Source organism: Pseudorca crassidens, chromosome 6 (genome assembly GCF_039906515.1).
Source record: "Pseudorca crassidens isolate mPseCra1 chromosome 6, mPseCra1.hap1, whole genome shotgun sequence".
NCBI classification, from domain to species: Eukaryota; Metazoa; Chordata; class Mammalia; order Artiodactyla; family Delphinidae; genus Pseudorca; species Pseudorca crassidens.
The window spans coordinates 19,526,352-19,543,202 of NC_090301.1; the positions used below are offsets into that span (position 1 = coordinate 19,526,352).

Consider the following 16,851-nt stretch of genomic DNA (forward strand, 5'->3'; position numbering starts at 1 on the left):
AGCAGAATGCTCTGAGAAGTTCAATCTATGTATTATCCATTCATTCATAAGATGTCTAAAAATTTACCATTAGAAAAGGAAAATATCTGAAGAAATGAACTAGGAATTTTTATTCCAGTTCCATTACTATTTAGCCAGGAGATTTTGGTCAAGTTGCTTTGCTTGGCCCTCAGTTTCCTCATTTATGTATTAAAAGAGTTGGCCTTGGGGGGGTTGCCTCTAGGTTTCCCCTGGCTTTTCTATTGTGTGATGATGTGGTCCTCCTTGTGGGCCTACATGTGATGCGTTTCAATGTGATGTGCAAACTGGAGGTACTTCTTCTCATCATCCAAGAGAGGCTGGCGGCTGTACTGATGTCATGAGAAAAGGGAGCCCATCCTGCAGAGTCTGGGGAGGGATTGTGGGGGAGGAAGATGTCATAAGCTTTGGGGACAGAGAAAAAAGACAGATGCTGTTAGTGTAAGTATAGGAACTGGAAGCAAGTGGGTCCAGCTCAGACTCAGCGGGCAGATCTAGGCAGAAAGCTGCTGGGCCCTGACACAGTGGAACTTAAGCCTGGAAAGATGGGAGGGAAGAAAGAAATCAGCAACTCAAAAGCATGCCCTGTCCTAGTGATGGCTTGGCTGGTCTATTATTTATGCCAAGACTGTCTTTTTGCGGAGCACAGGCTCCGGACGCGCAGGCTCAGCGGCCATGGCTCATGGGCCCAGCCGCTCCGTGGCATGTGGGATCTTCCCGGACAAGGGCACGAACCCGTGTCCCGTGCATCGGCAGGCGGACTCTCAACCACTGTGCCACCAGGGAAGCCCAATCCTGCTTGTTGACTGCAAAAGGAAAAGCACCTTCGTGAGTTAAGGGTAATGGTTACTGAAGCTCAGAGGTTTGCCTCTGTCTGCCTGGAGAGGCCTCTTGTCTTAGCCACAGCTGCTGTCTCCTTGATTTAATGGTCAGAGCGTTATTAACGTGAAAGGGATTGGAACCTGGTAAAAGTTTGGTGACAGTGAAGTTCAGTTCCCCTTGTTTCCTTGCTTCCTTAGTAGGCTGCTCAGAGCCAGAGCCCCTCCTGCCCAAGACCCTTCAGAGACAAGCCCTATGAACAGGGGCTGTGCCAGGGTGAGGCACTCTCTGTTTTGATTGTTTATATACCCAAAGCCCTGGAAGAGTAGGTTCTCAATACTGTTGAAGGAATGAGTCCAATTCTTTGTTTTGTCTGGGTGACATAGTCATTTTCCCATTCTGCATGAGTGCCCTTTTGTCAAACCTGAATGATGGGTGTGTGTGTGTGTGTGGGAGAGGGGAGAGTGTGAAGGATGACTCAAAGTGAGAGTTGCTGGTCGAGCTCAGAAGAGCTCTCTGACTTCCAACTACCCAATCCAGCTGATTTGGTAGACTTTCTTGGCCGTTCTAAGTCCCACCCTTGACACTCTTGACTCCTGTTTCACCCAAGGATACGAGAAGCACAAGATGATCCCAGGACATGTTTCCTTCCATAATACATGTTGAGCAGCAGGAGGCTTGGGTTGGGGAAGAAGGAAGAAATACCAGCCTCCATCTCGATTTTAGACCTTCTCTCTATGTACCCGCTAAACAACGAAGGGATGTATTTATTGTACAGACCCTCATTCAGGACCTCTGCTTACCCTTGCCCGACCTCTCTGTAGCACTTTGGATGTTTTTTGTTGCAAGTAATGAAATACCCAACTAAAAGTAGTTTATACAAAAAAAAGACATTTAATTATCTCACTTAAGAAGTTACAAGTAGGTGGTTCCAGTGGTTCAAGTTTGCCTTTTTGGAACTAGGTTTTTTGTTTTTAATTGTGGTAAAATATACATAACGTAAAATTTACCATTTTACCCATTTTAAAGTGTACGGTTTAGTGGTGTTAAGTACATTCACATTGTTGTACAATTGTCACCACTGTCCATCTCCAGAACCTTTTCATCATCCCAAACTGAATTATGTACCCATTAAACAATAACTCCCCATTTTCCCCTTTCCCCCCAGCCCCTAGTAAACACTATTTTATTTTCTGTCTCTATGAATGTCACTATTCTAGGTACTTCATATAAGTGGAATCATATAACATTTGTGTCTGGTTTATTTCACTTAGTATAATGTTTTCAAGGTTCATCCATGCTGTTGCATGTATCAGAATTTTATTCCCTTTTAAGACGGAATGATATTCCATTGTAGGGGTAGATCACAGTTTGTTTATCCATTCATCTGCTGATGGGTATTTGGGTTTGCTTTCACCTGTTGGCTACTGTGAATAATGCTGCTATGAACATTAGTGTACAAATATTTGTTTGAGTCTCTGCTTTCAGTTCTTTTGGGTGTACACCTAGAAGTAGAATTGCTGGATCATAAGGTAATTCTATGTTTAATTTTTTGACGAACTGTCACACTGTTTTCCACAGTGGCTACACCATCTTACATACCCACCATCAGTGCACAAGAGTTGTAGCTTCTCCGTATCTTTGCCAGTGCTTGGTATTTTCTTCTTTCTTTCATTCTTTTTTTTTTCTTTATAATTATCATCATAATATGTGTGAAGTGGTACCTCATTGTGGTTTTGATTTACATTTTCCTAATTATTAGTGATAAGCTCTTTGTTTATGTTCTTTGGAGAAATGTTTATTCTCTAATTCTTTTGCCTAGTTTTGAATTAGGTTGTTTGCTTGTTTGTTTGTGTTTTGCTGAGTTGTAGGAATTTTTTATAAGGATATTAACCCCTTATAGGGTATACGATGTCAAATGTTTTCTCCCATTCTGTGGTTTGCCTTTTCACTCTGTTGATAGTGTTCTTTGCTGCATAGAAGTTTTCAACTTTGATGCAGTCCAATTAAACTACTTTTTCTTTTGTTACTTGTGTTTTTGGTGTCATATCCAAGAAATCATTGCCAAATCCAATGACCTGAAGATTTCCCTCTGTGTTTTCTTCTAAGAGTTTTATAGTTTTAGCTCTAACGTTAGGTCTTTGATCTGTTTTGAGTTAATTTTTGTGTGTGGTGTAAGGTGAGGGTCCACTTTCATTCTGTGCATGTGGATATCTGATTTTCCCAGCACAATTTGGTGAAAGACTGTCATTTCCCCCATTGAATAGCCTTGGCACCCTTGTTGAAAATCGTTTAACTGTTTATGCTTAGGTTTATTCTGGGCTCTTTATTCTCAGGTTCTTTTTATTAAAAAATTAATTAATTAATTTATTTTTGGTGCATTGGGTCTTCGCTGCTGCTTGCGGGCTTTCTCTAGTTAGAGCAAGCGGGGGCTACTCTTCATTGCAGTGCGTGGGCTTCTCATTGCAGTGGCTTCTCTTGTTGTGGAGAACTGGCTCTAGATGCACGGGTTTCAGTAGTTGTGGCTTGCAGACTCTAGAGCGCAGGCTCAGTAGTTGTGGTGCATGGGCTTAGCTGCTCCGTGGCATGTGGGATCTTCCCGGACCAGGGCTTGAACCCGTGTCCCCTGCATTGGCAGGTGGATTCTTAACCACAGCACCACCAGGGAAGTCCTCTCAGGTTCTTTATATCCTTTGGCTCCAACAGCTCGAGTGTGTTGGGCATACTTTTTGTCTCATTTCCACAAAGTGGCTGCCTTGGCACCACACAGCATATCCTATAACCATATTCAAAAGCAAGAACCAAAGGTATGTTTCCCTTTCTCTCTCTCTCTCTCACATCAGGAATACTTCCCAGGGGTTTCCTGGCCTCAGTAGACTTCGTAAGCAATGATGCACTGAAGCCAGTTCGTGTGTGCTTGTGAAAGCAGATTATTACATTTTCTAGATCTCGTGATCTCGTTGCTAAACACTGCCACCTTGAAATCGGTCATGGTGGGAGCATTTAGTTACACCACAGAACATGGTAAACGCTACAAATCAAGACTTTTTCCCCCAGGAAAGTGATTTACCAGCACACAATTTGCCTTTAATTCTTATTTATCAGAACCAGATGATATGGCCACTGCTGGCTTAAGGAAGTCTGAGAAAGTGAGTATCTGTCATTTTCAGCCTCTCTCAAGGGAGGTGGACTTCGTTAGCTGGCAAGGAAAGGGAGAGTTGGGGAAGCAACCAATGGTGTTTGACACTAATGTCTCCCAATGGTGGGAACTTTTTGTAATCACTTAAAAGAATATCTTCAAAGAATGCCAGAAGACAGAGTGCTGTGGTCTCAGTGGTAGGATGGACTGAGCTCTAGCAGTTGACATGGTAATTACGATAAGAGGTGGGGGCCAGGGCTTTCGAATCCATAGCTGGGGGCCTAGTAAGGATGCGGCCTCAGCAACTTCCTGTAACCACAATGGGGGGCTGCCTGGACACAGGGCTGTGAGCAGCCAGAGGACATGCGGCTAGGGGCGGATGCTGAAGGGAAGGGAGGAGCCCTGCGTGCGGTCTCAGAGGGTAGTAGAGGTGTTCCCTGAAGAAGAGCCAACGAAGGAAGGCCTGCCGTCCTTGGCCAAGAACTCCTTGCTGACCAGGCCATGGATGGCCATGATCCTGAGGAGTCCATGGCGAAACTTCTGGCCAACGAAGACATAGATGAGAGGATTGAGGCAGCTGTGGAGGAAGCCCAGGATCTCGGTGGCATCCAGGGCCCGGCCGATGTCATTGCGGCGCTCACAGGTCTCCGCGATCACCCGGACCCTCATGAGGGTGTCTGCAACCAGGACCAGGTTGTAGGGCAACCAGCAGAGCAGGAAGACGAGCACGACAGCAAAGATGACCCGCATGGCCCGGTGCTTCTGCCCCATGTGGGCCGCAAAGAGCGTGCGCAGGGTGAGTCCGTAGCAGATGAGCATGACCAGCAGGGGCAGCAGGAAGCCAAAGGTCTGGGGCAGGACCCGCATCACCATCCGCCACTTCGTTGTATTGGCACCCATGTCCTCGTAGCAGACTGGGCTGGAATAGGGTGGGTGGATGGCCCTTCGGAAGACGAAGATGGGCAGGGCCAGGATCAAGGACAGGACCCAGATGCCTAAACATATGAACCTGACCCAGTGCCGCTTCTGGGTCAGCATGCGTGTGGCATGGACAATGGCCAGGTAGCGGTCCACGCTGATGCAGGCCAGCAGTAGAATACCACTGTAGAAGTTGACTTCCTTCAGGAGTGAGACCACCTTGCACAGGGCTGTGCCAAAGATCCAGCCCTTTGCCTTGGAGGTGGCCCAGACAGGCAAGGTCAGGGCGAAGAGCAGGTCAGCCATGGCCAGGTTCAGCAGGTAGACATCGGTGACGGAGCGGCCCACCCGGCTGTATAAGATGACCAGCATCACCAGGGAGTTTCCCAGGAGGCTCAGCAGGAAGACCAGGGCATAAATGACGACCACGGCATACTTGTTGATAACCAGAGATTCCGGCTGGCATGGGGCAGAGTCTGGTAGAATAGAGGGCAGGTCAGTGTTGTAACTGTAATTACCAAAATCTTCGTCACTGTAGTTTTCCCAGTTAAATCCTTCCATATTTGAAGTAAACTTAATTTCTGGCCTAGAGAAGAGAGACGAGGGTTACCGCACAATACATCTCCCCAGATTCTAGTCTGTCTGCTCACAACATTTAGATAGGATTCTTTGTGTTAGCTTGTATATTACATGGAAGTAACTTTCACTTCAAGGAATGGCCGGAGCACTAAGGTTTTGGAGACATATTTAGTAAAAAATGATACATTTCACAAAAAGTGTCTAGTTCCCTTCAACATCAGAGAGACGTTCTTATCACTTTCCATAACACTGCTATCACCCAAACCACTGTTGAAACGTCCCCTTGGATAATCCCTACAGAACATGTCTCGGATCCTCGGTGGTGGGCATCTCTGACTATTGAGGCTGATTTTAATGTCAGAAACATGAGGTACCACCCAGTTCTCAATCTGGGGGACTAAGCAGGCAATCCAATTGTGTTAGATCCCTAGGAAAAGATCATCAAGGCTTGACTATAAACCTAAGAGATGAGTCCCTTTGTCCAACTTTCTGAAAGGTGTTTTAAAAGAAGTGTTCTGTAAAAACAGTCTGAGTGATAGCAGCATGGAGTTTCAGGATGCTCGAGCTAAGAGAAAGTTGACTCCACTAGTACAGCCCAGCATTTTTCTGCTGAGATGCGTGGGGCCTGCTCTGGGCATACTGATGTAGTTTGAAAAAAATATATTAAAAATCATAAGCAGGTGGCTGACTGATTCTCCACATGGGTGGAAATGTAACAGATTATCTTGGGAGCTCTGAACAGGCATATTCTGCCATGTAGGGGTGAGCAGAGAAAGGCAGTATGTTCCCAGCCTAAGGAGGAGGGGCAGCAGGCAGCAGAGAAGGCAGGTGGAGACACACGATCCTTGTTTTGGTGGCTTTCGAGTCCTGCTGGGGACCCTTCCTGCCTTGCTAGTGAGTGCCTTCTTCCAGACCTGACTCTCCAGCACACCTAGCTAACTTCTGTGGGCTCTGCCCTTGTTTTGGGGGTAGCAGAGAGCCTTCTTTTGGGGGAAGCTGCAGCCACCCTGAAAGATTAACCCAGTTTGCAAAGAGGAAGTAAAGTGACCAGCTACTGAATTAGCTTCCTTTTGAACCACAAAATATATCAGCATCATACCATTTCTTTATAACAAGATATGGCCATCCTGTTACCCTATGCCAGTCTGTAGCCCACCTCAACATGGAACCCAGTGTTAAAGTGAAGAACATAAAGTAAAAAGGCTCAGGACCTACCTCACACTCACTAGCATGATCATAATTTAAAAAGAAGGACTATGACGATGGTGATGAGGATGTGAAGAAGTTGAACCCCTCATACATTGCTGGTGGGAATGTAAAATGGCACAGTTGCTTTGGAAAACGGTTTGGCAGTTGTTAAGAAAGCTAAATGTAGAGTTACCATACGACCCCGTGATTCCACTCCTAGTGTACCCAAGAGAATAGAACACATACGTCTGCACAGAAACTTGCATGTGAATATTCTTAGCAGCATGCAGCGAAAAAGTGGAAGTAATCCAAATGTCCATCAGCTGATACACAGACAAGCACATTGTGGCATACACATACAAGGGAACGCTATTCAATCATAAAAATTAACGAAGGGCTTCCCTGGTGGCGCAGTGGTTGAGAGTCCGCCTGCTGATGTAGGGGACGCGGGTTTGTGCCCCAGTCCCAGAAGATACCACATGCCGCGGAGCGGCTGGGCCCGTGAGCCATGGCCGCTGAGCCTGCGCGTCCGGAGCCTGTGCTCCGCAACGGGAGAGGCCACAGCAGTGAGAGGCCCACGTACCGGAAAAAAAAAAAAAAAAAAAAAATTAATGAAGTACTGGTACAGGCTACAACATGGATAAACCTTGAAAACATTATTCTAAGTGAAAAAAGCCAGACAAAAAAGGCTTCATACTGTATGATTCCATGTATGTGAAATGTCCAGAAGAGGCAAATTGTTAGAGACAAAAAGTAGATTAGTAGTTGCCAGGGGCTGGGGGCGGGGGAGTGTTACTGAGTACAGGGTTTCTTTTTGGGGTGATGAAAGTGCTCTGGAATTAGACAGTGGCAATGATTATGTAGTTTTGTGAATATAGATCTTCCTCAACTTATGATGGGGTGATGTCCCAGTAAACCTATCATAAGTTGAAAATATCCTAAGTCGAAAATGCATTTAATACACCTAACCTACTGAACATCATCGAGTAGCCTAGCTTACCTTGTATGTGCTCAGAACACTTACATTAGCCTACAGTTGTGCAAAATCATCTAACACAAAACCTATTTTACAATAAAGTGTGGAATACCTCAAGTAATTTATTGAATACTATAATGAAAGTGAAAAATAGAATGGTTGCTTGTATGGGTAAAGAATGGCTGTAAGTGTATCGGTTGTTTATCCTCATGATTGCATGGCCGCTGCCCAGCATCATGAGAAAGTATCCTATTGTACATTGCTAGCCTGGGAAAAGATCAAAATTCAAAATTCGAAGTACAGCTTCTAGCTAAGGAGTATCACTTTTGCACCATCATAAAGTTGAAAAATTTTAAGTTGAACCATTGTAAATTGGGGACCATCTGTATACAAAACCCCACTGAATTGTATACTGTAAATTGGTGACTTTTTTTTCTAAAAATTTTTTTATTGAAGTATAGTTGATTTACAATGTTGTGTTAGTTTCAGGTGCACAGCAAAGTGACTCAGTTACACATACATATTACATTCTCCTTCAGATTCTTTTCCATTATAGGTTATCACAAGACACTGAATATAGTTCCCCATGCTATGCAATAGGTCCCTGTTGTTTATCCATTCTACACACAGTAGTGTGTATCCGTTAATCCCAAACTCCTAATCCATCCCTTTCCCCTCCATTTCCCCTTTGGTAACCATAAATTTGTTTTCAATGTCTGTGAGTCTCTTTCTGTTTTTTAAATAAGTTCATTTGTATCATTTTTTTAGATTCCACATATAAGTGATATCATGATATTTGTCTTTCTCTGTCTGACTTACTTCACTTAGTACGATAATTTCTAGGTCCATCCATGTTGCTGCAAATGACATTTTTTCATTCTTTTTTATGGATGAGTAGTATTCCTCTGTGTGTGTGTGTGTGTGTGTGTGTATGCACATAAAATGACTTTTATAGTATGTGAATTATATCTCAATTAAAAAAGATTAATCAAAGATATATAGGCTTGCAAAGGAAACACAAATATTAAAACAACAATATCATCATCATCATCAACAACAACAAAGGTCCTAGGAAGCTTTTCTCTTTAGCAGAAGAAACTGTTACTGTCAATCATACATAGCAAAAAAAAGCTAAGTGAGGTTAGGGAAACTGGAGAAACAATGCCCCTTTTCCCTAGAGTGAGAGAATTCTTAGCCTTCACCTTCCTGAGAAGGTATTTCTCCCCTAAGTGATGGGAGCCAGATAAATTGCCTTCTCAGCACACGGGTACCACAGATAGAACAGATTAGATCAGTCTGTGAACCTAAACGATGTGATGATAAGGACGGGGCCCAGTCTGGCCAGGAGGCAGGGACGGTAGTGAGAGAGGTGGATAGTACAGCTGGCTCAGCCAGTGGTGCTGACAAAACCTGCGTGAAATCACTGACTCTGCAGCCCCAAGGTCAAGAGCAAGTTTGCTCAGAAGCCCAGGGTAATGTCTAATGAAGTCACAAGGTGGGTCACTTCCGGGAGCAGATGATCAGAGATGTTCTTAAGGGAACCCATGACCCAAGAGAAGACCACCTTTGCGAGTGGTTACAGAGCATGATGGGTGCAGAGAGCTTGTGCCCTTAGAGAGGAGAACCCCTCATTTACAAGCATTGGCCGCGAGAAGGCAGAGCTGCGGCAGCCGCAGAAGCTGCCTCTCAGAAGAAGCAGCAACAGCGAAGCATGTTTCACAGACAAGTCCTCATTCTGGATAATCCAGCGCTCGGCTGTGCCGGAGCTGGGCTGGAGGTGTGCGGGCGAACTCTCGCTCCCAGACGTGAAGGCTCAGCTTCAGGGTGCAGAGGGAGACCATGCAAGTTAGGACAGAAGGTAGAGAACTCAGAAACGGGAACCAGGCCAGGGCAATGACCTCCAGCCACTGGAGGGTGAGGGAGGGGAATGTTTCGTTGTTGTTTGTTTGGTTTTTAATTTACCAGTCTCTGGTGAGGATGTTTTGACGTTAAAGGGAGAAACTAAGGGAAGGGAGATACACATCTGAGACCCACTTTGTGCCTCACAGGTACATGGTCTCGTTCGGCAGTTATAAATAGACAGTCACAGCAAGGCTCAGAAACCAGCCTGTGGTCACAGAGTCTCTTAGTGCCGCAGCCCGGATTCCAACTAGGTGTGAATGGCTTCACACGCTATTTTCAGTCTACAGATCTACTTCTCACAAAAAAAAAAAAAAAAAAAAAAAAAAAAATCACAGCTCACGTAACAAATATAGCTGTAAGCTAAGTTCTTGAGATATCATGAAGTTAACCTGGCTCTGGTTCGCTCCCATTGTTTGATGTTTTGTGCATTGCTTTCTTTGCTACTCCTTAGGTCCAGAACGAGAGAAACAGCCCTTACAGGAATCAGAAACCAAATGCCCTTGAACTGACTGGCCCCTGCTGACCACCCAGTCATGTTCTCGGTAACCGAGCAGGAGATCCCCTCAGTGAATGAAACTCCCAGCCCCTTAATGACTCATGATAGTTCAAAAACTCATGGAAAGGATGATTCTAATTTACTTCATGAAAATGCTACATTGACAAAAGCCCAAACATTTAAGGCAATCTTTTTAACAACGGCAACACAATAATAACAACAACAAATTCAAGGTTATTTGTATACAATTCCAGTGTCCTTTCTCTCTAGAAATATAATCCACACATATTTACATTTAATATAGGGGAAGAGGGCCTCAGTAGTATCTGGATCTTCCTCAGACCCAATCCTAGCCAAGGCAGGGAGAGCCGGCTGGGTCCGTAAGAGAAGGCGGTGGGCAGCCAGTTGCCCTAGGTGCTTGTTGGACAGAGGTGTAGGGAAGAGGGGCAGAACCTCTCCCTTTGGGGATAGGGAGGCCTAGAGAAAGAATGGAGAGACTGAGGAGTGTGGGGATAAATGGAGGGGATAAATGGAGGCTGGGTGTCAAGGGGGGACAGAGAACAGAGACATTCTGGAAGGGTGTTCCAAGACTTACCAGGATTCTGGGCTTGTCACCTGTGGGACACCTCCAGGAATGCAGATGTGCCTGACACAAAGGGCGGCGGTGGTGAGAACACAGTGGAGGAAGTGAGTGGTGGATTAGATTGCTCAACTCTGGGGTGGAGCCCCTGAGGGTGTGGGATGCCTTTGATAGCTTGAATAATTAATTCCCAGGTCAACTCTTTGATAACTAGTAGTCATTTTATTAACTGGCAGAGTTCACACTGGGAAGGGGCCTGTGGGGTTTTCTAGCCAATCTTTCCATTTCACAGATGAGGAAACTGAGGCCCACCCAAAGGAAGTAGTTGGCCCAGGACGGCACGGATTTCTCTTATCTTTGCCCTGAGCTCAGCAGCCCCTGGCTCTTTCAGCCACCCTGTCTGACTCTCCCCACAATCCAGCTGTCTCGGGCACCCCACGCTTACAACCCAGCAGCACTACTGCTCTTAAACATCTTTCCCATCTCAAAGGGGAACAGCTCTTTAAGGCAACAGAAACGGAACTAGCTTCTGGTGCATCTGGTGGCTTTCTTCCCTGGACTTAATGCCTCTTGTCTCCACCCCATTCACCCTGGGCATCCTTAAAGCCTCACAGATTCCTTCTCCATGCCACACCCCTTTGAGAACTCCCATCCCCAAATGGGGGCCCGGTTCCACCTCACCTGGTCTTTCACCTCCCTCCCCAACCATCTGCTCTGACCGCATGCCTCTCTTAGGGCATTGCTATTTTTTCTTAGCTTGTCCACTTGGAATTGGATCTGCAGTAGCTACTACCTTTGGAACCAAGACCATCTAATTTGGAAAGAAAGCCATTTGGTAAAAGTTAAAATCCCACCCAAGTTCAAATACATTTTTGAAAACAGTGTTGAGTGACACCAAGAATATATTTTGTCACATTTGCTGTTGATAATAATTGAAAGGATAAATCCAGGCACAGCAGTGAACACTAATTCACTGCTCCCTCCTAAGCCCCCACCCCAGTGATTGATGCCTCAGTCCCCTCCACTACTCCTTACCCTGACCTGTTGCTCCACGCATCCCAGGGCCCACACAGTGCTCAAAGCCTGTGGCAAACTCATCTAAGCTGCCTACCCCTAGGAAAGAGCCTTTGAGTCTAGCTATTTAGCAAACGTTCTTTGTCACCTTTCTCTTTTCCATTGTGGAGAACACAGTGACTCCTTGCCAGGTGATGCTAAACCCAGGCAAAGGCCCAGGACACACAGAGAGAGGCCATGAGAACAGCAGTTAAGAACTCTGCTAGCCTAGCAACTCTGGGCAAGCGACTTTTCCTTTCTGAGTCTCCGTTTACTCATCTGTAAAATGAGGCCAATGATAGAATCTAACTAACTGGGTTGTGCTGAGGATGAAATGGGGGATTACCTGTAAAGCCCTTAAGACACATATAAAGCACGATGTTAGCATTTATTGTTGTGATTATTATTACTGAAATAGTTAATTAACTAATAGCATGGGTTCTCTCACACTACATCCCCAAGCAAGAGAAAGCATCGGGTCTGCTTTCGGGGCTGACTTCCAGGTACATCTTAATTTGCTTTAACCTGACTAGCAATAGTCACATGAGCTCTAACGTTGAGTGCCTGCTAAGGCCTAGCTTCCAGGGAAAGTGCTTTGCAGAATCTGTATCATTTAATCCTCACAACAACCCCATGGAGTGTGCACTTTCTGAATGAGGAAACTAAGACTCCGGAGTTAGGCAACTTACCTAGCGTGACGCAGATGAACTGACTTTTAAGCAGTTTTTGAGACTTTTTTTTTTTTAATCTGACTTCAAATCTGCTATTGTGTCCACTGCTGTGTGGGGCTGAGCTCCACTAAGTACCTCTCTGTCCCAGACAACTGGGTGTGCAAAGGACAGCCCAGATTTGACATTTCCTAACCATCCTACTTCTTGATTTTCATTAGATCGATTTCATTTCCACTGAGCCCACAGCAGGCCTACCAATGGTGGGGTGAATACAGAACCGGCATCCAGTCCTGGTTCTGCTGTTGATGGTCAGGGTGAGCTTGGGCAGGTCATTTCTCTCTGTGCCTCAATGTGGTCCCCTGGAAAATGAGATTAGCCACATGTGGCTACTTAAATTTAATATGTTTGTAAATGCACTTCATATTTATATTTAAATGGCATTATACTGTGCACTTAAAAAAATTTATTTATTTTTGGCTGCGTTGGGTCTTCGTTGCTGCACGCAGGCTTTCTCTAGTTGTGGCTAGCGGAGGCTACTCTTCGTTGTTGTGTGCAGGCTTCTCAATGTGATGGCTTCTCTTGTTGCAGAGCTCAGGCTCTAGGCACGTGAGCTTCAGTAGTTGTGGCATGCAGGCTCAGTAGTTGTGGCACACGGGCTTAGTTGCTCTGCAGCATGTGGGATCTTCCTGGACCAGGGCTCGAACCCGTGTCCCCTGCATTGGCAGGCAGATTCTTAACCACTGCACCACCACGCAAGTCCCTTAAATTTAAATTGATTAAAATAAAATAAAAAATTTAGTTTCTCATTTTAAGTGCTCAATAGCTACATGTGACTAGTGGCTACCATATTGGACAGTGCAGATACAGGACATTTCCATTACTGTAGAAAGTTCATTTGTACCGTGCTGTCTTGGTGCAGACTTATTTTGTTCCTGCAATTCACCACCTCAGTTCTCAGGGGACTCAAAGGAGGAGACTGAAGTTTCCAAATTCCTTCTATCAGAAATAGTCCCCAGCAGCCCGAAGACCGAACTGCTCACCTACCTGTTGTTGCTGCTACAGCTGCTGTGTTATTGGAGTGGCCACTGATGCCTCCTCTGTGACTCAGGGCTTGAGCGCTGTCACACCTGTTGGACAGGAAAAAAGCAAAGCAGCCTTTACGTGGAAAGTTCTGACCCAGGGCTGCTGAGGGGGAAATCCAGGAGGCCCACCAGGGGAGGTATTCCTGCAGAGGAGCAACGAGGTCTGTTCTGGGACTCTGACTGAAGGCCAAGCCTCCTCCTGGCAATTGTGTAATGAGAGCTGGGAATTTTCATGCCTTCTTGTCTAATGGCTTCTGCAAGAGTCTGCCAGTCTGAAGGTGGAGGTTTACCTAGTCTACCTCTGTCTCGTTTTCAACGTACACTTCCTTCTTTACAAGGGAGATGCAGGCAACCCCAGCCCCCAGCTGACACGTAAGCCTGAATTTGTGTGTACACTTTCTTCCTTCCTTCTAGGAGCAGCGTGAGAAGTATCCTCCCTTCTCTTTTGGTCCTGCACCTGGCTGTGGGACCCCACTGCACCTCACGTCCTTGAAGGTCGTGCCTTGTGCACCCTCTGCTTCTCAACCACCTCTTTCCCTGAACTTGCATATGTCTTTCTCTCCCTCCCTCTGTTCTAGAACTCCTTTAGCGACTACTCCCCCTGGGCCCTCCATTTCACAGGCAAGCTTCTTGAAAAAGCAGTGAGCAGTTGCCTTTTCCACTTTGCCAACTTCTTGTTCCCTGTTCAACCCACTGCAACCAGCTTCCTGCCCACTGTACTGAGGAAACAGCTTTTGCCAATGTTCCCAGTGACCTAGGGTTGCTAAATCCAGTAAACTCTTTTCTTAAATAAAGCTGTTTTAATATTATAAAAATAAACTGTGCATATTGTAAAGAAAGCAGGTGGTAAAAAGCATATAAATTAAAATGTGATTCTCTTCCATCCTTCTGTTCACCTGTATCTTGTGAATATTTTTCCAGACTTCCCCCATGCACATACAAACATGTTTTTTCCTTCTTTAATAAAATACTATTTAACTAGTTATATTGTTCTGCACTTTAACAATGTATCATGTACCTATTTCACATCAGTACATATAGATCCATCTTACTCTTTTCAGTGATGACATAATGGCCCATGGCAAGGACATAACCTGACTTATTTGATAAGTACCTTATAGATGAATATTTAGGTTCTCACTATGAACATTTTTGGATATTGGTCTTTGGAAACTTGTACGAGTGTTTCAGTAGCTTAAGTATAATTTTGCTGGGTCATAACTGTGCATGTTGATATGTTGATAAATACTACTCATTGCACTTCAAAAAGACTGTTGCAGTGTATTCTCCTATTACCAGTTTATGAAAGGGCCTGTTACCCTGTCTACTCATACTGTCTCATACTTGTCAATCATGGTAAAATACCTTCTCCCAGCCTGCAGTACGCTTTTTAACTGTATTTACGGTGAAATGGATACCGTTCAAGCCTTATCTTATTTGATCTCTGAACCATTTAACCCCACTGATCCATTGTTTTCTTATTGCTCAGAGAACTTCTCTTGGTCTTATTTGTTACTTTTTTTCTCAATTCATTCCTCAAATAGGCATGTTCCTCAAAGTCTGCCTCGGTCCTCTTCTCTACCTGTTCTCCCTAGACTAGTCCTCCTGCCTCCTTGGCTTCAGCCCCAACCCAGTATGTGCCAGTGTCTCCTACACCTATAGGTCCCAGCTTCTCTTCTAAGCTTCTCTTTAAGCTCAAATTCTTACATTTAATCACTTCCTGAATCTCCCTTGAGGTCCCACAGATGCTGCAAACTCAACATGTAGAAAACCGGTCTCACGGAATTCCCTGACACGGGTGCCCCTCCTCCTTAACCCAGAAACAGGCGTGCCCCTCACGCTTGCCTTGCTCTTCCTCTCCACGAACGCCATCTCCTTAACATGTCTCTTGATTATCTCTTCCTCACCGTCTTCACTGATGGTGTTAGGTTCCGCTTTATTTTCTCTTGCCTAAACTACTGCGTTCGTCATGCGATGGTTGTGATTTCAGAGCTAGACTGTCTGTGTTAGGATCCCAGCAATGTCAGTGGTTGTAGACCTCAGGCAAGTTATTTCATCTCGCGGGACTCAGTTTCATCATCTGTAAAATGGGGATAATGGGAGCACCCACTGCATAGAATTGTCATGTGGATTAAATGAGTCTATATTTATAAAGCAGTTACCATGGTGCTTGGCACTGTTGGTTGCTGCTGCTACTTCTACTACCAACACTACCAGACCACTATTTTCCTAAATGCTCTCTGTGTCAAGTCTTTCCTCCCTCAATCCATCCCCCACTCTCTACCAGAACCATCTTCCTAAAATGTGAATTTGAGGGAATTACCTGGTAGTCCAGCGCTTTCACTGTGGTGGGCCTGGGTTCGATCCCTGATTGGGGAAATAAGATCCCACAAGCTGCACGGTGTGGCCAAAAAAAAAAAAGAAATGAATTTGATCACCCTCTTTCCCTCTTGCAACCCTTCAAAGACTCCCGTTGCCCTCAGACAGAGTCAAATTCCTGCTGTGGCACCTGGCGCCCCTGCATCTGACCCTGTGTGCTTCTCTAGCCTTATTTCAGGCCATGCCCTCTTGTATCCTTAACTCTGGCCACAGGGAACGACCTGCAGTTCCCCCTCAGAGCTGTTCTGGTTCCGCTTGGGCCTTGGCACTCATTTCCCTTTTCCTCATCCCCACCCTCTTGGGCCGGCCAGCTCTCTCTCCTGTCCAGTTCAGCCCAGTCATCACCTCCATGCACTGCCGCCGCCCTCTGTGCTCCTCTGCACCCCCCAGGCTTACCTCTACAATGGCACCAATTTCGGGGATTTACAATCATCAGTTTGGCTGCTTCCTCCTCCTTGATGTGAGGTTCTTGAAAGCAGGGATTTCATATATATAGATATAGATATAGATATAGATATAGATATAGATATAGATATAGATATGAAATTTTCGTCTCCCCAAACCAGACACACACAGTGTTTGGCAAACCCTAGGTGCTTGATATCATTTTGTTGAGCACTGAATGAACTGACAAAGTGAGGAAACCAATGTACGTTAGTGCATCCGAGTGACATCTAATTTAAAGAAATAATTATGTCGCCCATATTTCCCAGGGCACCCCCAGCCTGTGAGCACAAATGAAGGCACATCAACAGCAATAACCCAGATTGCACTGTTTCAGACCCCGTGTGTTCATGCAGGGCTTACCCCCCCTGTAGAATACGCCCCAGGAATTTGGGAGAGTCTGTTGGAGGTGTCCCCCAGGGGCTCCTCTGGTACTGCTGGGCTAGACGTGTGCTCTGGACTCACCACTGGGGAACTGGTGCCCTTTCAGTGCCACGCTCTGGGATAGTCTATGGTGAGCCTTGTGGAACCTTCTGCCAGAGGGTCCCCAGAGCCTAATGAGCTTCCCAATATCTTTGTGGAGCTTCTGTGCTCTCCATTGGACCTG

At 45.5% G+C, this 16,851-nt stretch overlaps 1 protein-coding gene across 2 annotated transcripts; it reads right to left on the reverse strand.

Moving 5' to 3' along the window:
• Positions 1-1,711: 1,711 nt before the first annotated feature.
• On the reverse strand, positions 1,712-10,818 carry LOC137225769 (C-X-C chemokine receptor type 2). Of its 2 annotated transcripts, XM_067739840.1 has the most exons (2): positions 10,631-10,818; positions 1,712-5,370 (listed from the first exon to the last, which is right to left on the reverse strand). In XM_067739840.1, the coding sequence occupies exon 2, from the start codon at positions 5,264-5,266 to the stop codon at positions 4,391-4,393; it is 876 nt and encodes a 291-aa protein (XP_067595941.1). In that variant the 5' UTR covers positions 5,267-5,370; positions 10,631-10,818; the 3' UTR covers positions 1,712-4,390. The 2 variants fall into 2 exon arrangements, with proteins under 2 accessions (XP_067595941.1, XP_067595940.1); XM_067739839.1 differs by lacking the exon at positions 10,631-10,818 and having other exon boundaries at positions 1,712-5,475.
• Positions 10,819-16,851: the final 6,033 nt, after the last annotated feature.

Excerpts from the sequence above, each read along its gene's own strand:
- LOC137225769 (XM_067739839.1), bottom strand. The coding sequence starts at position 5,455 with ATGGAAGGATTTAACTGGGAAAACTACAGTGACGAAGATTTTGGTAAT.